The 22,266-nt window shown below is 36.5% G+C and overlaps 1 protein-coding gene across 3 annotated transcripts in view; it reads left to right on the plus strand.

Moving 5' to 3' along the window:
- Positions 1–22,266, plus strand: part of FBXL4 (F-box and leucine rich repeat protein 4) — a 62,057-nt gene that overhangs the window by 21,180 nt on the left and 18,611 nt on the right. For all 3 annotated transcript variants that reach the window (XM_064649909.1, XM_064649911.1, XM_064649910.1), the window contains exons 5-7: positions 3,951–4,195; positions 12,494–12,707; positions 22,065–22,136. In XM_064649909.1, coding sequence (XP_064505979.1) covers positions 3,951–4,195; positions 12,494–12,707; positions 22,065–22,136 — 531 coding nt within the window. The remainder of the gene's footprint in view (positions 1–3,950; positions 4,196–12,493; positions 12,708–22,064; positions 22,137–22,266) is intronic.

Consider the following 22,266-nt stretch of genomic DNA (forward strand, 5'->3'; position numbering starts at 1 on the left):
CCTGTGGCCTGGTGATGTAAAATCGACTCCACCAAAGCATGTTATGTGAGAAGAATAAAGAAAAAAGAGACTTAAATGGTTGTGTTTTGTGAAACAGTTGCAAGATCCACTTTTCAGGTGTTCACGTGCGGTATTGAATGTGCATGCATTTGCTGGTGCAAGCCATACGATTGTGGAACCAGGGTTCTGTGTTTTCTTAAACTATGTTGAGAAAGGTCAAAAGCTCTAGAACACCATCTTCTCCTTCCTGCCTTTTCCTCTTTGTGCACATATCCTTTGTCCTTTATCTGAGCATGTTTTAGTATCAATTCTGATTGGTGTCCAAGCTGTTGTAGCAGCTCTGGCTGCAGAATGAAAAAATTGCAAGTCATTCATTTGCGTGCTTCTGAATGAGTGGTGTGCATAAATCTGTGTATTTTTGTATTGTAAAATCATTTCATCTTCACGTTGGAGAACTGAAAAAGGAAATTCGTAGAAAGTGCAGATATTGTAGATTTGACCATCATTCAGGCATTCTTTTCTGACCAAGTCAAGTTCTGCACTATTGTGCTCTAGCCACAGAAAGTATTTTATTAGGTACAAATGGTTGTTGCTTGCTGTTATTCAGCAAAAAAGCTTTAAAATGCTAGAGAAGCTTTTGGTTCAGTAAGTGTTATTAGGAACTATACCATCAGTAAAATTTTACTCTGTGTACTGAAGAGTGGAGATCCTCTCTTAGCTTTTAAGCAGCTTTGCAACGGGTAAGATGTCATTTTTTTTTCTCATGTTATATTTTTAACTGATCATTCAAAAAATATGCATATATGTGAGATGCTGCAGTCAGGGACTATGGCGATGATAAAACACACATGGGTTGAGTATGAATCAGGATCCTTTCTGTGCTTAGCACACAATGATTTTGTTTACTGCTGTTTGTTGAATTGTTGTGGATAATTATGATTTGGAAACCTCCAGTTCTTGGAGGTTCTCACTGTAGTGGCCATTGATCTCACCAGATGTTTAAAGCTGGCGTTTGCCATGTTTGCCCTGGAAATGGGAGAGAAAGTACTTTTGTACTTTAGGTCCATCATAGCCTGAAAAGGCAATCAGTGTTGTATAAATTATGTTTTGTGTTCCTTTTTATACTTCCTTTTGTTGTTTTTCCAATAAACTTTGTTTTTATTGATCAATTTTATAAGAAATTGTGAAATGATAATGATTGTCATATTTTTTCATAAAGGCAGAGTAAAAACTGTTTGTAAGAAACTGCATTATGAAATTAGTTTTCAAAGCAGATAGTCAGTTCTGTAGCATTCTTGGAATTGCCATAAACACAGCCTAGCACAGTACAGCCTATCATGTCACATACTCATGGTATCAAATTGTATGTTATGCTAGGATACACATACATAAAAATCAGATTTCTGACAGACACCAGACTCCAGGCTAATGGTGATTAATGGTTATTAGCCTGCACATTTGGAACTTGTTACCCTTCTTTAATCAAGAGCCAGAAAAAGAGCTCTTTATAATGTAGTGTCATAGCAGTGATATTTCATTGTATGTTTTCATTCTAGATGTTACGAAGTAGCATAATTTCAGTAAAAAATAAAGACAGATTTATTTTTTTTTTCTGATCGAGACCTTTTTGTGTGGTGAGAGTTCTCATCTCACATGTGGAAAGATTGCAACAATCCTGTATGTTATGAAATACTCATTGATGTCGTCAGTTAGTGTAAAGGGACATTGTTGAGGCATTTATAGTTTCATTCACCATTATCTCTACTGCTCAGAACTTACAAAATGACTTTTTTCTCATTGAAAAAAATTTGTGTTACTTTGCCTTTATCAGACATTATTATGTCACATTAATTGTAGACATAAATTCAGCTAACTGTGCAGCCTTTGCTGAGCTTTCAGCTCTAGAAATCTTAGTATGTAACACAGGAGAAAAGTCTGAGGGAAAGGCAGTAATAAAATAGATATTTAGGTGGCTTACAGAGTGTGGAATGGCTGAAAGGTTGCAAAATAGTTTGAAGCTGTCTTTCAGAATATTGAAAATTATTTTAAGTTAATTGATGATCTTAGAAAAATAGGTATATGTTTAAGTATCTGCTGTTCAGAATGATGAACAAAACTGTGTTAAGCAACTTTAAAGCTTAAGTGTGGGACTGAGCCAAGGAAAAAACAAGATACTAACTTGGGATTATATCTATGTTAGCTCCTAGTTATTTTGGTCTTTCTCAGATTCCAAAATGTCAACAACCTAAATGTCAGTTGGGTGCAAACTTTGTTGATTATCATATATTAACTGCAGTGCATATATATATTACTGTTACATTGAAATGGCTCTGCAGGTCCTCCGCATCAATTTGAGTCTTAGTTCCAGACACCTGCAGAAACAAAAAACCTGGGCTGTTTTTAGGGGAGAGGAAGAGCAAGGAGAAGGGAAGAGGGGAGGCTGGAAATCAAGCGTGAGAGAAACTGAAGTATATCAAACACTTTATTTTGGCATTGGAGTTGAAGTTAAATTTTTTAAGAGTCGTAGATCATGTTTGAAATCCAAATGCTAAATCTGGAGCTGAGTAGGAAGTAACATTTTCCATTTTGCAGGAAGTTGAATTGTTTTCTTATTTCTTCTCTTCCAAAAATGAAGCGGGGAGGAGGGGAGGTGGAAGGTAGCTGCATCATAAACTAGTACACTGGAAGTACAATCTGTTTGGATCTCACGAAAAGCTCCATTTTTGTTTTATGTCAAGCATTTTATTCTGATTTTTGGCGGATTTGTTTTATGAATCCTTCTAAAACATTAAAATGAAACATGTTGGTATTTTGAAAGGACTAAAGGATTTTCTTCAGTTTAAGTTGATTTGCGGGTGGTTTTGTTTTTTTTTAATTTACACTGATTCATTTCAACAAGTTATTGTTTCCCACTCTGCTTGAAAACAGTCAATCTTACTTATATAACTTGAGTGCAGGTACTTATATCTGTTAGAGACAGCCCTGATAAAGTAGACATTAATTTTTAGATTTCATTTTTCAAGTCCATTTTCTCTCAGTTCCTAAGTTAAAGGAGATTTTTTTTTTGGGGGGGAGGGGGGTGTTATTTCCTAAAGTGAGTATTTATGTCTCTCTGTGTGTTGATTTTTCTTTAGAAAGGAAAACAGAGCATGATAAGAGAGGAGGGATATTTCTTAGTTTCTGAGTGTGAGATAAGTCATTACAAAAACATTTATAGTGATGCTAGTCAGAAGGGCTGGTGATTATTCTGAAACTCAGATGATTCAAATGATACAGATAAAAAGGGGGTTTTGCCTTTCAGATTTGACTCTAGCGTAGAACAAAAATGCTCTCAGAGTATTACAGCAAGGAAGAGATTATGTTGTAAAAGAAGATATGAATATGTTAAATTTTTTACCTGGTTGCATAATTCAGAGGAGAGGATATAAAATAGAAGACAAAACACTGATTTTTTTAAATCAGGGAGAAGAGGAATAAATCTGAAATCAGTTCAAGGTGTGGGGAAACTGGGACATGGTATGGTTTTTCCATGTACTTTGCAAATATGCTCCCATCTGAAAAACCAAATTCAGAGAAGAAAGAGGATGCCAGTTCTGTGTTCTGATCAAGGGCAGGGCAGATATTGTGAAAGGAAATATGTAAACATAGTGTTTACATATATATCACTGTTTAAATTAGCATGGGTAAAAAAATTTTTAATTTGAAAGCTTCCTGTCACTTTCATATGCTGATTTGCTTTTTCCTTTCTTGTTTAGTATGTTGTCAAATTGAAAAGGCAGTGCAGTCCTATTTATAGTTAATCAATGATTTTTTTTGAAAAGTTACTTTTAACTAAAAGGTTTTACTTTTCTTTGAAGTTAGAACGTCTTTTCTTATTCCTTTACAGTTTTCCCTTAACACCTCAAGTGCTATATGACCACCTGTGACTTTTTTTTCTGTTTTTAATATAGCTCATCCAGTTGATTTTGAGTCACCTTACAGTACCAGACCTGTGTAGACTAGCACAAACTTGTAAGCTACTCTATCAACATTGCTGTGATCCTCTACAGTACATTCATCTCAGTTTACAACCTTACTGGGCAAGGATTAATGACACATCTCTGGAATACCTACAGTCTCGCTGCACTCTCATCCAATGGCTGAATTTATCTTGGACTGGAAACAGGGGAGCCATCTCTGTTTCTGGATTTAGCAGGTCAGTGTTAAATGTACAGAAGTGTTTTGACAAACTCTGTTTGCAGAGCTGCTGTACAGTAGTTTCACTGAGTATTTGAAACCTTATTAGAAGACAAATTATTTACTATAAAGGGGGGGATTATTATGATGTAGAAAAAGACATCAGTTAAAACAGTAATAGATACTGAACGCAGCAGCAGCAGTCTGTTTCAGTTTGTAGAGTCTGTGTGTTCCAAGCTGGTTGTGACTGAAAGGCTTCTTCCAGGGGGTGCAGTGTTTTGCTTTCTTCTGGGCTTCTAAAACACTCTACTAAAACTGAGCTGTCAAAAATCCATCTCAAGAGGAAAACGTTTGTGATTGTTCTTTGTACAGATGAGTCATCAGTAGGACTGTATTAGAACAGCTGTAGTAGTAAACTGATTGCGTGCTTGCATGGTATGAGCCAAGTAATCACTAGAGTCCAATGTAAATGCAAATATTTTCATAAAAATGATTTAAAACATTAGTCCTCTTGGAAAACAGGGGGGTTGCATGTGCATATTCTATTGAGTTGAAAATATGACTGCTGTAGGTCATTAAAATAGCAAATTTGCAGGGATTCTTCTCTGTATAACAGCCGTGTTCTCTGCTTTCTTTAAGATATCATTTCTTGCTTCTTTGCTCATTAGCATTAGTTAAACAGCTTCTATCAATGCATTTCATTTAAGCAAAAATGGCCCCTTCAACTAAGGGGTAATCAGCAATGTCAGGTGAAAGCAGAAATGGACTGATAAGAAACAGATGTGTTTAATATATCTGAAAAAGTTGTCTTAACTTGTCTGAATAAAAAGATTAAATCGAGTATGCATATTTTCTTTCCTTTTGTGTCTGAGTGCCTTACCTGAGGAAGTAAAATATTTTTAAGAAATACTTTGTCAAGATGAGAATGTTGCTTCTGTTTTTCCTGACCTTCCAGTATAATCCAAGAAACCTATGCTCTTTTGTGCTTTTTGGTAGAAAACGCAAATAAGCATCAGCTAGTTGTGGAATGGGGTACAAACATTTCTTCTAAATTTGGATTTCATATTAGATACATTATGCAGAGGATAAATATGCAAGCTTTAATTGAGAATTCAACTCTGAAATCATGAAGTGCTTGCTTTCTGATGCTTGGCTATTAAGTCTGTCTTCTGAAAACGTATGTGCATCTTCGTGGCAGCCTTTTTTCATTTTCATGAATTTGATTTTTTTAACAGAGTACTGCTAAAAATTTTTGTAGTCTCGAAAATAATTATTGCCAAATTTAGAGAATTATAAACTATATAGTTCTGGTATTTCTGACTTCCAGTTAGTTGAAAATAGCTTTATTGCTAATTACTTTTTTTTTTGCTTCAATGCTTAACTAATAGTGGCACTTAAGTGTATTCAGCATTTCTAAAATAATACATATTCATTATTTGACTATTAATAATCTGTGAATAAACATGTTCAGTTTATATTTGTTATAAGGGATTATATTTATTTGTAACAAGGGGGGAAATGTTTTTGGACATTGATGCAATTCTGAAGTTATCTGCAGTTTTAGGAAAAAGTATTTCTTGGAAGAGGTGCATGCAGTCTGGGAATGGGAGATGCAGTTCAATCGTAAATTTCTGAAGAAAAGTTATAAGCTACATAATTTTCATGTCTAAATTCTGCTTATAATTTTCCCTTCTGAAACAAAACTTCTCTACTGTAACTAGGTCTGTTTTTATATATTTTCTTTTTTCTATTGCAGAAATAATTTTACAACTCTTTGTTCTGTAAAAGTGTCTTTTCTAGTAAAATTTCCCAACACAAGTTTTTCTTTTGACATTCTTCATCAGCATATTTGTCAAATTTTCTGGCCTTCAGGAGAGGAAAATTTGCTACTCACTTGCTATGAAAGTATCTAGTAATAGAGGAGTCTTACCAGAATAAGACTTGCTTTTCAAAAGTGTTGAGGTAACTTTTGTCAAAAAAGTAGCTTCCTGGTAAGAGATACTGTTCCTTGGCAGATAAATCTGTCAATAAATGATGGTTCTGTTGCCCTGGCTGTCATTAAGATACAACCACCTTGGGGATATTACAGCATCCAGGACACATAACCATGAATTCCCACAATTTTTCCTTTTGTCCAAAACCGGGACATCTATATTTCTGTGTTTTTGTCAGCATTTGGTGTTACAGTTGGCACTGTTGAATTCAAAACTTTACAGTTTGTTATGATTTCTGCAAGTCAGGACACGTTTAAATGCTACTTTTGCTCAAATCTTATTTTGGAAAATATCTTTCAAAAACTTTTTTATCTGTAATTTCTTATGACAGTCTTAAAAATAGTAGCTTGTATAAATTTGTGTGTTGCTTTAAAATGTTCATATATGCATGAAATTATTGAAAATATATATTTTCTTATAAAATGTACTGAAGTGGAAGGTTTTTTAAAGAGTAATTTTAAAAAATGTGACTGAAGCAAATACTGTATTATCATGAGAAGACAGAATGCTTCAGGCATATGAACATCCTGAGGCAAAGCTGAAGGTATTTTAACTTATTGATAACATCTACTCCTTAGGGCTAAAAATTACTATCATAAATTTTTCACTTTGGCATATAATATAAATTAACTAAACTTTATATTAGATTGAAATGAAAGTGTACCAAAAAGTGAAAGACAAATGAAATGAGTATCTGAGCAGTCTCAAGAGTCTGGAATGCAAAATGACTGGGATTAAGGAAAGATTTCACAGCAATCATTACATAAGCAGCTCTGCACTTCTCTTGGCTTTAAAGGTGTGGTGGATCTCTTCGTGCCAGGTGGGAATATCAGTGTGGGAGGGTAAGACCTATGTAAGAAGAGTGAGACAAGTCAAACTGGAGGTGTACTAAATATCGAGATGTTGAATAAATACTCTGAGGTTTAAATAGCTGAAGGACAGTGGCAGTTTAAAAACAAGAGTTCTGTATGCAGATTTCTTTGGATCACTGATAATGCCATTAACTTGCTTAAATTCTTCTGCTTTAAATATCTGAGGTATTAAGATTTTTATTTACATCTGACATTTTATGCTGTGAAAATGAATTAATAGTGTTTTATTTTCAGGTTAGTGGTGCAGTGTTTGCATGTCAAGCACATCCAGGAATATTTCTTTAACAATTTTGTTGTTCATGTTTGAAGGCTTTAGTTGCTTTTAGTAGAAGTGTAGTTTGACAATGTTTAGCTTGGCGAGACTTTGCTACAAATCAGACAAGCAGGAAGGTCAGAGAAATTACTGAAATATGCAGCAAATAGTCACAGAAAATAGGAGTAATGTGGCTTTACAGGGATTCTCAATTTAAAATCATGTCTCATCTCTTGCTTTAGTTTCCACAGGTTTTTGGTAAAACTAGGGTTGCTGTAACTGACATTAAGTAATAATGTTTGGTTTGCATTTTTTTCTTGAAATAGTTTAATCTGTGTTGAGAAAAACACAAGATCAGGTACTCAATATTCTTCCTACTGGCATGCAATGTTTTAGAATTTGGTTACCAAAAAGAATGTGTAATATGTGCTAGAATGGAAAATATCATTGTAACAATTAGAATAGCTTAGAGAAAGGGAAGGTGACTTAATTTTAATCATCTTACTAAGTCTCACTCTCAGGCATGCATACTTGCATGCACCGAGACAACTGAGGCATGTGTCCAAATCAATTTGTGTAGCATGTGGTCTCACCATCCTATGCTACTTCTGTCCTTCATCTCCTAATTTGTGTGTCCTGAGAAACTGCTCATACATGCATTCAAGGATCTTCATGACCTGCTAATCTGACTTCCACCAACACACACCACCGCACCAGCCCTTGTAATGCCATTTGTTCTTTCTCATGCTTCTGCACCTCTATGTACCCAGCTGTTCTCCGCTCATACCAATCTTAACACTTTTGTTACAATTATCTGTACTAAATGCTGCTGCTGTCGTGTAACACAGCAGCCTTGAAAGGAAAAGCATCACTGTGAATATAAAAATATCTGAACATGTTTTTAAGAAGCATATTAAAATGTAATTCTACAAACCATTGTATTAAATGCAAGACTGTAACTGCAAGACAGGAAGTCCTCTGCTGAGTTTGTGCAAGTAATCATATAGATAGAACTACCGTAAGAAGGAGAAGACCTCAGGATCTTAGAAGTGAAATGAGAAAGAATAAAATCCAAGTGGGTTCTTGACATTTTTCTTGTCTGGTGGCAGGCTCTGGAAATAGGAGACCTGAGTGGCTGGAGGGAGCATGCAATTGGCTTGAAGCAAACCAAAATGGATCTTTTCAGGAAATACTGGTTCTAGCAGGCCGATACCAAGGAAGGCCAGGCAAATGGGGCAATGTTATATCTAAGTAATGGAGGTAACATCCCTGATGTGGATGCTAGTATAAGGTAACACTATAAAGGAAAGTGCTAAAGAAAAAAACCCGATCTATCCAACCCTATGTTGTTCACAAATGGAAGTTGCTTCCCCTTTCCACCCTCCCCCTCAGATAACAGATTCAAATGTATGTCAATGAGTATAAAATTAGTACTGAAAATTTTAATTGAAAATAGATTTGGTAAAATCAGCATGATTGACAACTGTTGTGATAATTGTGTTTAAGAAGGATGAGTAGATGAAAGAGAACTGGACTGTGATCCCTGCTTGCTGTAGAGTTTTCAGTAATTTTGAACTAGGGGATATAGAGTATGTGGGGATCATTAAGCTAACACTCAACTATAGGTTTTGGATCCAGTGCAGTTCCATCAGAAACCATTGGAGCAAACTTGGTGTCTTCAGTACCCTTGTAAGCATATGTCTAAAGGTATTTTGAGAATTTTGTTTGAGAAGTCTTATGTTCTGACATGAACATACCTTAGATTTTAATTTTGGATCATGAGATATATTTATGATACAGACATGAACTACAAGATTAGAAGTTTTTAGCTGACTAAGCGATCCTGATAGGTTTAGCATCACCATGAGCAAATATCGTCCTAACTGCTAATAGGTATATTTGATGTTTCAGAAGAACTTCACTAGGACTAACTCTCTTCCCAAAAGCTGAAGGAGTTGAAAATGAGAAGCAGTTGTTGAGACCAGGAAGGTGGTGATGGAAAGTGAAATTGCTTTTTTTTTTTAATTAGAAACAGCACAAAAAACTCTGAACAAAAAGAACCACTCCCTCCCCCCCAAAAAAACTGCAAAACCAAAAAACCAAACCAAAACCCAAACCCAAAAATATCTTGGAAAAAACCCCCAAACCCCCCCAAACTGAACAACCAAAAAACTTGAAACACTGCAGTCTAGAATGAGGATAAACTTTGAGGGAAAGACCTAATCCAGTAAAAGAAATGTACATGTTCACATTATTTTAGATTGTTTAGTTATATTTTAGAACAAATACGAAGGCATGAAGAGAAATCGCTTGAGAAATTGTGTGGATAAAGTATTGATAATGAAAGCAAAACTTAAAGGGGTCGACGACTGCAGAACAGAGGAGAGGCTGAAATCAGGCACTGGTCAGTCTTCAGTGATTAAAGGAGAGGTATGTGAAGAAATTTTGATTTGGGTAGAAGGTACTTTTTTGGATGTTGTTTGTTTTCAAATTAGCTAAGTCGGAGCCAGTCATCCAGAGTCTGTTAAGTCTAAGAAGTATGAAGACCATGCCACATTTGTTTTGAAAGCATGAGAACTTGTATTCTACCTTGCCATATGGCTCTACATGGAGATCCATGTAGAAAGACATAAGCAAAAGCCTCAGTTCTGAGCAGTCTGTTAAGTGCAAACAAAAATGAGGATGTCTCCATTGTTTAGAGAACTCTGCAGTTCTGCCTAGTGTTCTCTGTCCTATGCTGTCTGGTGACTTCCTCAGGTTCCTCCTCTGTTACTGTTCATCTCTTTTCTACATGCCTCTCTGCTCATTCTTGTGCCCTGCTGTATGTCCCTTATCCCACTTGTATTTCTCTTTAATGTCTCCTAAATAACCTTCTCCAAAAGGGCAGCAAAGCCATGAAGGGCAATGCTTGTTGCTGTCGCTGTGTTTTCTATCTGCCTGTGTGTTTCAAGTGTAATGAGTTTAAATAAAACGTTATGAGGATAATAACTCCTCAAGCTGGTGAGCCTGGAGTTCTTCTCCAAGTCTAGGAGGTTAACTGAGCATTTCCCTGACTTGGTAATATTAACTTTTAATAGTCCTAGAAAGAGAAAAGCATTGATCTGTACTAATATTTATAGCAGCCAAGCCCTGTTAAATTATGTGGCAGTTAAACTAACATCCATTATTGTAATGGTGTAATTCATAAAATATTTATTCATTACCAGATTAAAAGCTAGATGTATAATAAGTGGCAACTGACAAAGTTTTATGGAAAATATTGCCATTCAAACAAACGTGATAATTTGTTGATGAAAGAAGCTGTGTGAATGTATTGTTAAAGCACTCATTAAATAGAGGAATTGGCTAATTGGTAATCAGCAATGTATCCGTATATCTCTACTCTGATTTCCATCCTGCATTTCTCCATGACAGTGTTGAACTCTATTGCTAGTCAGAAAATAGCAGCTTAATGTTTAAATACCCAATGTTAATTGTTGTGAATTGTCATGTCACTTCAGCTCTGATATTCCCATAGGAAGGCTTATCAGTATAGGTCAATTCACTGTATCCAGTATGGAAACAGCAAATAAGTGCTTGGTGTTTGATTAAACTGATTTTACAGGCTAAAATAGATTCTGCAGAGGGGCTTCAAAGTTAGGCAAAAATAGCAGAGGAGTAAATTTGGATACATGGCAGAACTCCTGTGGCTCTGGGGCTTATGTCTCCCCTTTCATGTCTCAGATCCTCTCCTTGTTTCTCTTCACATAGGCTCATAGAAATGTTGGATGTTAGGGACCTCTGAGGGTTGTCTAGTCCAGGCCCCCACTTGAGGTACCAGTGTCCCCAGTGCTAGATCAGGTTGGTCAAGGTTTCAGGTGACTCTTGGAAACAAACATCCAGGGCTGGAGTTGCCACCCTGGAATCTTTCCCTCTGTGTTGCATAGGATCTGCATAGTCAAACTAAGGCCATGTAATATGCAACATGAAAGGAATAAAGAAGGATGATGGTGAATGAGAAGTATGACCTGAGCGAGTAATGAAAAAACAAGGAGAAGGTTTGAAAACTTGGATCTTGAAAGATGGATTTCAAGTCCTACGCTACTGTTAGTGTCGTTGAGTAATGCCTCCCTGAATGTGTCTGCTTCTAAGACCAGCAGTTTCAGCAGGAGCAGATGCTTGGGAAGGCTAATAAACTCTTTAGTTGTAGCAATAGAGTTTTTGTCCAAACAGAAGCCTTGTTTCTGCTGTATCAGTTAAACCCAAGAAGTAACTTTGTGGCGGAAGTATCAGGACCTGAATCTGCTTTGTCTGCATGAAGGTTTTTGTAGGATAGAACTGGTAATAGAGCAGGTCAGAATATTTACTGTGAGAAACTAATTCATGCTCTTTCACAAGTAGATCCATTATTCTATGAAGTCACACGCAAAACTCGTTGCAGCCTGTATTTTAAGAAGTTAAGATTTTTTTCTACTGGAGAAACCATAAAAATACAACAAAGGCATGGCAAATGTGTAGGGGGTTTTATCCTATTAAATATCAAACTTACAAGCCCAGTAGTTGATTTACAGCTTGAAGGTTATCTTTGCAATAAAAAGGGACTTAAGCTTGTGACATAAGCTTGTGTATTTTTAGTTAAAGCTGGGATTAGACATAATAGAGCTTGAGTTTCTGACACAAGATCTCTGACAGGAAGTGTAATTCATGTAAAACATCAAAGTTTCTAAATTTTGGATCTTTAGTCATCTGATATCCTGATTTTTTTATAATTCCAATGAAAGTAAAGTGAAATAGTCCTCAGGAATTTCTGTGTTCTAGAACAGCTACCAAATATTTATTTTGACTTACTCGTTAATGAAAGGAATGAGGGGTTTTTTCCTGAAAGTCTTGAAACTGCTTGGCTTAACCACATTTTTACACTTGAAGATTTGTCTCAGATAAATATGAAATTATTGGGGGAAACTTGGAGACCGTTGTCAAAATTGGCCTTGGACTGTCTAGAAGCATTTCAGACATTCTCAGTGTTGTACTTTGGTCCAGAGTAAATGCTAAGAACAAAGCATGTTCCAACTTTCTAAACAAAACAGAATTGTTAAGACTAATGGCTTTTCTTTGTTGAAAGGAATTATTTCCTGATTTACATGTTTCAGATTTTGACAGTATTCAGACTCTCACCTGAAAGTATGTTTATTTTTCACTTAAAATGTGTTATTTTACAGGTTCTTGAAAGTTTGTGGCTCTGAACTAGTACGTCTTGAATTGTCTTGTGGCCATTTCCTCAATGAAGCGTGCTTGGAGGTCATCACTGAAATGTGTCCAAATCTTCAGGAATTAAATCTCTCATCATGTGATAAAATACCACCTCAGGCTTTCAACCATATAGCCAAAGTGGGCAGCCTAAAGCGTCTCATTCTCTACAGAACGAAAGTGGAGGTAGGAACAAGTATTTTTAACCTTCGCAATAAATATTTTCAATCCCGGTAAGATAAAGTTGTGTATTTTTTTCAATAATGAAGAATTCAGTTAGGTCTAGCAAGGTATCTGATGGTGATTTGGTAACACAAGGTAGTTAGATTAAAGGCTAGTCTGTCTTGAATGGTTGGCATTTGCTGTGGCTATGCCACAGTCACCATGAAGCCAGTGCCGCTCTGTAACTTCTTACTTTGTGGTAGTTGCTCTGAAGCAGTTGTTATTTTCTTCAAACTAAAAAACAAATTGGTGAGCCATGCTTTTAAGTGCATTTTGTATAGAGCTGAATTAGTGCCTTGGGTGTATCTGTTCTGTTTCTACATCATTAATCTTTCTGTAAATCTTGGATAAATCTCCTTTATTTCGTTTTGACCGTTGGGTCTAATTTACAAGACCAGGAATGATCCAGGGAAGATCATTGTATCAAAGGTAATGATTGTATAATTTTATTATTTTCTACTGTTGATTGATCAGAATCTTCTTGATTCTACTCAGGTAACTTCTAAAGTTTGAGACTTCATGCTTGTAATAGCGCAGTGGCTGAGATATACTCTGAAGTGACTGGTAACTCATTTCTCCTCTATCGCTTTGCTGAACAGAGCTTGAAATTAGATTGAATGTAGGTGGTAAAGATTTCCTGACTTTGAAGCCCTTAAATTGTGAAGATTCATTTCTGCCTTTCATGTATATGGACATGCATCTGCTTGTAGCTGCCAAGAACATTCATTCATAATCAAGTTTTCTTAAGATTGTGCTTCCATTTTATGCATAAGTGTAAACAAAAGGCACTGTTCCTAACAAACCGTGGAAGAGAAATTTCTAGAAATTTAAATAGGTAAATTAGAGAGCATGCTTTTGTGTTACTTGCTAATGTGAAGCCACTTAACAATATACGTTGTGCATCTCAGATAGAAAAGTAAAATGGAGAGAATGAAGATGTGGAATAGGATTTGAATTACATTCAAATACATTCAAAGCATTAGAGTTACAAAAACCACAGGTTTGTAGAAATAACATCACCTTTCTCAGCATTAGCTTCTCTTAATGCAAGTCTTTGGATTTCTACACAGAATAGGCTGCCATTCCTTCTGTACTCTTCAGCTGGTACAGAGATGCTTGGTAGTAAGTGGTGGCTCTATACAAAACAGGATAGACTGATCAAGCATGCTGTGAAGTGAGTAAGACTTCTATAAAACTTGTCAAAGCGCTGTAATATAGTTGTGTTCCTGATTTTTGTGAAATTTCTACTACTATCTTCATTGCTGGAGCTTTTAAAGAGCAAACAAAGGAACAGTGCTAATAATTAGTCAAGAGCTTGGCTCAATTGTATTTTTGCCAACTGGATCTGATCAGTGAAAAGAATCTAAAGCTGTGAATCCACAAAGGAAAACTCTTAACTGATAACAAGTATATATTTATTGAGAGAAAGTAAGTGAGAAGGTGAGAAGAACAGAGCTGATACAGTCCTCTGTTAAAGTTCTATCTCAAAATCTAAGAAGAAGAAACCAAAAGAAAAATCTGTTCATTTCATTTAGCCTGTTTTCCTAAATAATTCAGCGGCTTGCTTTTTTTCTTAAACCAAATAATAACCACCAAATTTTCGTGTGTTAGAGCACACCTGGGTAAATAGTACAACTTTTTCTTTTGGCTGTGAATTTGGACATGTGTTTAAATAACATTCTCCATCCTTTTTGTCAGTATGTGATAAAACTGTTCCTGGTTTTGCATTACGCTTTATAAAAAGTACAGAATGAACATTTTAATAAAAGAAATAGTATTTCTTCCATATACACTCCCAAGTACCTGCCCAGGTACAGGATTTCCTTGCTCAGTCTAAGTCATGTGGTAGTCTTTCCTTTTTTTTTCCTTGGCTTTCAATGCTAAAAAAGAAGAGGAAAAAAATTCTTTCAACATCTAAATTTAAAGTATTTGTTGTACTTTTTCCATTTATATGATTACTATGACACTAACAGATAAATTCTAAGAAAATGCTCTCAGAAAATTGACTACTGTAATGATTTTTGTGTTAGGTACATAGATTTGGAGGACAGTGGAAACGTAATAAAATTGATAACGTTTGTCATCTGAGCAATTGTTATTGCAATTTCTTGTTATTTTAACTGTTTCCTTTGAATAGGTTTTGTTTTTAAAAGTGTTGCCATTGTCTCTGTAATCAAAGCTTCAATTTTTAAGTGTCTGTTTTTAATGTAATGGGCAATGCAGGTGTTCTGCTACTTATTGCACTGCCACTTTGGAAGATGGCTGTGTGATCTGGAGAAGGTTATGTTCTTTGGTCCTAACCCTGCTGATTCTTAAGGCCATGTATAATGTTATTTCCTTGACTTATTGAGAGCGCGTTTGTGTGTGTAAAATTTTTTTCAAACCTCTGAGTTGAAAATTCTAATGCCTTTGAATTATTCCAACCTCTCTGTTAGAAGAGGGAAAGCCCAGTGACCTTCAGTAACTTTCAGTAAATAAAAAAAAAATGGCCTGCATTGCCATAGTCCTCCCCACAAAATGCAGCTCACTTTTCCAGTACTATAAGTTCATTTTTAAAAGGTTTAATTCTTAAAGATTGTTTGATAATGTGTATGTTTGAAATAATTTGTACCTTGCTCTGAGAAACTAATCTCAACATTTTATAAATGTAATTTCTGTGCACTCAAGACCACTATTATACTTGTGGAGGTTTTGTGCTGGTGGTTTTGGTATCTACTGATACGTAGTGTTTATTCACTGAGTGTGTATTCACAGCATAATTTAAGCGTTTATTGGCATTGATACATTTGAAGAATACAATGAACAATGGAAGTATTATTGTATATACAGTAACTGGCAATGCACATCTTTTTGCTTTAAGCATGAATATTATCATGATTTAATGCTTATCATGAAGTATTCAATCCATATAAATAATTCAGCCAAAATTGTATTTTAAAGAAATGGAAACCACAATTACAGTAGGAGAACTTGTCAGTCTCCTTATTGCTGGATGTAAATTGTAACATAAGATTACATATTATAAAGAATCAGAATATCATGCAACATGAAATATATAAAGAAAAAGTTTTTACAGTTTGTATTGCAATTATATTTAAAATACAAAACAAACTAAATTTAAAGCTAATTGCAGTGGGCAAAGGACTTAGGTTTTTTTTCACATATTTTTAAGCAGATGTTGTATTTATAAATTTTATCTCTGATACCTTTGACCAAAAGCAAATTTGGAACTTGGGCAACTGTGAGAAAAGACACTGGAAATCTTGGATACCAAAAAGAAGCATAAGAATCTTAGCAGTAAATGTAATAGCTCTTATTTTCTTATGCCATGAGCAGTAACAGAGTTAATGCTACCATAAAATTGTTCTACAGAGTTTTCAGAAATAACCTGTTATGGGTCATGTTATACTTTTGAGAGCTGTTGTCTGAGGATTTTCAGTTTGGACAAAATTCCTTTGGCTTGGGTATAAATCTTTAGGATTAAGAATTGCGAGCAAATAGTGGGGGAAAAAAGGTGAAAGCCTCTAGCTGGAATGTGGATTTTTGGACATAGGTTGAGCTGGTGACAAATAATTGTGCAATAAAGCGCCTCGATGGTGCTTTCTGATTTCATGTTGGGCTCATAGGATGGAATTCTGTCATTTGAGCTTGTAATGTGAAGAGTGAGGGGAAAGAATGAAGGTGTAAAACAAATTTACAGACATAAGGGAGGACATAATTTGACCAAATGAAGCAAAACCAAAATACAGTAATTGAATTAACTACAGAGACTATTACTTTCATTTAATTAATTCAGTAATTGTCATGTTGCTGTGTCTCAGTCCCTGCTGTATCCCTGGCACTGCCAAGTAGCTGTAGAGAACAAAAAGGTGCCCCTGTACATCCTGAATCCCAGCTTGCAAATTACACTGCACCTGTTTGTGAGGAAGCAAGTGTTCTGACTTTTGAAAGACTACACCTGCACTCAGTAATAAAGTTCATTCGACCTTCATTTCCATATACTCTCATTCTTCTCTTACCTGATGCTCATGTAGTGTTCATATTGCATCTGTTTTTAAACCTGTGTCGTGAAGTTTTGGAGGCAAAAGTTTTATCACTGTCCAGTTCTTCATCTCAAAAATAGTTCAATAATCCAAGAGCATTAGGGGGAGATGGGGAGCTGATTTTTAGCAAATACATTCCAATGCTCTCCCTTTTGTTATTATATCTTCTGGGGTGATAGCTGATGGATGCTTGAGGGAGAATAGAGTTCCTATTCTAATCCCAGCTTTTACTGTATAGGAAAATGATTTTGCTGCCATATTTATTTTGACTCTATAAATGAAAATGGTCTGCGTTAGTGTCAGAAGGCATCACTCAAATATGCTTTGATTGTGGTAATAAAGGGCAGGCTAGAGGGTTATCCTCTTCTGCAGACATCAGCTGAGAAGTCATGAAAGGGATTGGCTCCTACATCTGTCGACAGCTTTCTTCAGTCAGGTTGGAGACACCAGCTGACCTGGAGCCAGGTGATCTGGGATAAACAGTCTCCAGAAGTTCCTTTCCACACTCGGCTCTTCTGTGATTCTGTGACTTCGTGCTGATGGCACTAATTGTGGACTTAACCCATGAGCTTTGTTTTCCTAATGTGTGACCAGGACAACTGCCACACTTTCTCCATCAATAAAATTTGTGTAGTAAACTGGTGATTTTGTAGCTGTGGTATGAGGATAGATACACAGAAGGCTGAGATTCTCTGACATGTATGGTACTATATAGGATACTGTACATTGGGGGGTGTGTAAGGAAACCAGACTTAAAGAAGGGAGGAAGCAGTCTTTAATGAGACCCTAAGATTCTTTTATCTAAGCTTTCACTTCAATGAAAAATTTGAAGAAAAAATTACAGAAGAATAAGAGTCTTGTAAAAGATTTAGGCTCTTGTTTCACTGAAGGGCTGGAAGAATTCCCAGCTTATGTCATACACAGTTCTTCTGAGAAAGGGGAAAAACAGGCTGTTGTTTGTCTCCAGAAAAAAAGTAAGAAATTTAAAAGTAGCTTTTCAGATTTGTCTATAGAAAGAAAGTTTATTAAAAGGTGCAGCCTATTTCTTCCCTAACCCAACCCCAAAGTAAAACTTTGTTGTTTTTCTTAAGCTTTTCCTTTAATCTTTTAGAGTCATACTGTGGTACACTTGTTTTCATGCCTTGTATGATAGTGCAGCCATTATGTGACAGCTATATTATAGTGCCTCATTTGTATTTTTCAAACCCTTTTTATTTTTTTTTAATCTCTGAGTACTCGACAATGAAACTGCAATGAGTAAATAGTCAAATATTCAAAGTGCATCTTTCACAGGTGAGTCACATCTGCCAGACAGAAGGGTTTTCTGTTTGAACAGATACTGAGCTCAGGCTATCTGTTGGATGCTTTCCTTTCATACTAACATTAGAAATGATTTACACTTCTTGCTGTATCATGAATGTAAAAAATCCTGAAAAAAGCCAAGTAAGCTTCCGTCTCGCCAAATGTATTTCTCTGGCACCAGTATTTGGTTTCTCTGCTGATGGGTTGTCTGTTCAAACCAACAATGCTTTTGCATCATCTAAGTCAAAACATACGTGTGATGGCCAAGACCTTTACAAAGACAGGTAAGATACAGTTTAGTCCAGTATCAGCTATTTAGTTGAACTATACACAACACGTAACTGTCTTCCAGGCTGGCATGTGTTACAGAGTAGAGGGCTTTGATGTTTGAGCAGTCCTGTCACCTGTCTTGTGTGGAGTAAATTAGGATTTCAAACAGTAATCTCATCTCTTGTCCAAGACATGATCAACTTTGTCCTTTGTGACACACATTTTTCTGACCTGTTGATAAGGATTGCAGAGAACCTGCAGTCAGTCTTCCCTTTTTCTGAGGTTTAGGACTAACTACGATGCCCTAAAATATTTCTGAAATCTGCTCTGTAATGTTGGGTTTAGCAACACTATTCATATCCTTCTGATCAATTCAATATCAGTCTTCTCTCTGAAAGCAACTTCTGCACTGTATGTGTTCCTCATCTAAAAACATCTTTCCTGGGAATGGAGGATAGGACAGACGATTTTATTTGCCCCCTTTGAACTCTTCCTGTTGTCTGTGTCATCTTACAAAAATTAAGTATTTTAGTAGGTTTTGTTTTGGCTTGGATGGCAAAAGAAATGTAGACCACTGAAGCCATGACTCCACAAAGAAAAAGTAAATCTTAAGTTTGTTTACGGAGTGGGTTTTTGTTTTGTTTCGGTGTATTGTTAATCGTCTACTCTTTTCTCAATCTCTATAAAAGGGAGCAGGTATGAAGCTAAACTTTACTTTTGGTTCAGAGAAAACTCAAAAAATCTCCAAACTATACATGTCTTGGCTGATAGGCCTCAAGAATGTTGTTAGATGGATAGTCTTTGATTTGACTGTCTCTGGCTGAGAAAGTGAAATTAGACTCCAGGTTAAAGCTTGCTGATACAGAATTTAGGTGGCCTCAGCTCCTCTTGTGAAGCACTCTAACATTTGAAGTTTGGCCTGTGCTACAGCTTCAGGATGGGATGATTGCCTTGCTCTTTTCCTTTGCTTGAATAGGAGTGTTATGGCTCATGTTGTATTGCAAGTCAGAGAGATGAATTGTACAGACAGATGGCTTGAAACAGACAGGTTATTACAATGATAGTCCTTCTATATGTAGTGCATATGGATTCTGTGAGCTGCCATTCTCTCCTGCTATTTTCTTGTCTTTTGCCACCTGGATTCTCAGTTGACTGAGGCACAGCTAGGCATGCACAAAGGTTTTTTTCTTCTTACATGACATATGCAAAGCCCACCTCAGTTACAGAAGAACAGACACTGCATCTGAAAAAAATCTGGTTTGCTGTGTGTGGGCATGTATGCACCCCAGAAGAGGAATTAATATAGCCAGTATAATTAATGTTGGGTATGTAGTTGTTTACTCTTGGGCTTGACTTGGCATGATTTGTGATGGTATGACATGATATTCTACCAAGCTCCTTTCTATTACCCAGATTTCTAGTGCGTTTTTTAAAGTTTTTTGGGTTTTTTAAATAATGGTTTAAAATAAAACTTTAGGTGTTACAGGTTGTGAAAAGACCTTTGAAAATGTGGACTCAGTGCATGTCAGTACAGGAAGGACTGTCTTAAATAGAGAGGGACGAAAAAGGTACTCTGAGAGATACATCACATTCCTGTTGAAGTTAGCATAAGGAGCTCAGTTATCTATCAAGATAACTATGAATACTAGTCTTCCTATCTATTTTACCCCTTTCTGAAGAAGTATGGAATTGATCTCACACCCTACAAGCTGTTGAGAGTGACTGTTCACTTTTGTACTGTTTGTGTCAATTAAAGAAAGAGATCACTGATTCCTGTCCTTTCAGGCCAGTGTGTAAATTCCGGTCTGGAAATCATTACTAAAAAGCTTGGTGGAACGCAGCAAGGTACTCAGCTTTCCTGTGGAGTCATCTGAATACCTGCAGAAACCCTGTTTAGAACTGTGTGTGCAGTCAGAGACTGCTTTTTTTATCTCCAATATTTAGGGTTTGGAGAGAGGGATTTGGGGATTTTGGTTTTAATTTGTGCACCTGAGTAGGTTCTAAAGCTCATAGCTTTCGCTGAGTTAAATAGTAAAGACTGTGTCTAATTCTCTTTGAGTTAGTCATTTATTCATGTTTAGTGATCCAAATGAAACATTTGCGTAGTTAGTGTGTAATTTAAAATGAATTGGATATTTACACATTTACGAGCTTTAAGATGTTCTTAATAATGTCTTTAATAGTGGCTTTTCAATGCTCTTGTGTTTCATTCCCTAGTTACCTTTTCCTTTAAAAACATGAATGAAAGTTAAGCAAGCAAGCAAGTGAATAGTGACTTTGTAAGACTTCTACCAAGATATATGTGAGGAAGGCTTACTCTTAACATCTACTTTTAGGCTGCCTTTGGGAAATCACATCTTGGAAGGCCAAGTTGGAATCGAGATTCCATACCTGTCAAGTGTTGAGTGTTTATAATTGCTCCCCGGAGACACCTAAATTAGATGTCTGAAATGGTATCTGTGAATACCCTGTGTCCCTGTTCTGTGTCCCTGTTCTGTGTCTGCCAGTCTTTCTGTGCAAGGAATCACATGTTACTTCTCAGTGATAGGACAAAGGATGAGTTTGTGCCAAGTTTCATTAGAAAGCAACAAACTGAGGAAACTACATAAAGCATTTAACTGTAAACTTTCTGCAAATAAGTAAATTTATATTTTAAAAACCTGTAAATTATACTATCCATGCGTACGAATATTGTTGACGAGTATTCTTTTTGGAATTACACTTAATTGCAGTAGAGTATTTGTCACCTGTGTATTGCTTGGGCTTTTTATCTGCTAGAAACTGTTGTATATCCTGTAGAAATCCACGTACTTTTATTGTTACTGTGTTGTGAAGCTTAACCCTGTTTTCAGCTCATATAAAGTCCTAACAAAGTGATGTTTTAAGTATGATGCACAACTATTTGTGATGTGAATCCCAGACTGTTCCTTTTTTGCACTGTGCATGTTTCCAACAAGAAAACAAAATATGACTACAGACAATGCAGGAGGGTCTTTTCTGTATCTTAGAAACAGAAATAAAAATCCATGAAGTTTCACTTGCTGTGGAGGAGACAGGCCAGTACTGTACATTTTATAAGATGCCTCTGATGTTTCAGTCCAGTTTCAGGCTGAGCAGCATGCAGTGCTTTCTGAAAAGGATGACCACATTAAATGGCAGGAACAGGGCTGTAAAATACATGTTACATGTTTCAGTCTCCATGCTAATAGTGACAGGTGCTCCGTGGTTGTCAGCATCCTTGTCAGCACGGGGACTCTTTGACATTAAAGTCACCAACTGATGCTGTGCAGCTCTATTGGCAGTTCCATCAGGCTGCAGCTGATCAGCGAATGTCAGAGCCTCCACTCTTCTTCTGGTGTGTCGCCAGCTCTCTTGTGTTTTCAGGCTGGCCTTGCCTGTTATTTGATCTTGCCACACTTCTTCTGCAGCTTTCCTATGGGAAATGAGTGGATAGGTCAGTGGTACATGGGTATCTTCAGGGCAATGCAAACCCCCATCCAAAGTGATTTGCATAAAGGTTTGTAATGATTACCTTTGCTTTAAGCCAACCATTGGGAAAGTACCCAGGGACTCATTAAGTGGCATTTGTTCCCTCCTTAACAGAATCTTGAGCTGTATTTCAGGAAATGCAGTGGCAGCCTTTAATGTCTAATTGACCTCTTTGTTTCACTTTCCATATTTCCTTCGGATGTGTTCCCCCTGGCAGCAAACAGCCCTGCTCAGTATTTTGAACTTCTGCTCGGAGCTGCAACACCTCAGCCTGGGCAGCTGTGTCATGGTGAGTACTGGAGCCGCTTGGGGTGTATGTGTGCATGCACTCACTCGCTTTGGAACTCAGTCTGGGGTTGTTTCACAACAGTGTGTTAAATGCTAGGCTGATATTAGACTCTACTCGCTTGGAAAGTCCA

Source organism: Pseudopipra pipra, chromosome 3 (assembly GCF_036250125.1).
Source record: "Pseudopipra pipra isolate bDixPip1 chromosome 3, bDixPip1.hap1, whole genome shotgun sequence".
Classification (NCBI taxonomy): domain Eukaryota; kingdom Metazoa; phylum Chordata; class Aves; order Passeriformes; family Pipridae; genus Pseudopipra; species Pseudopipra pipra.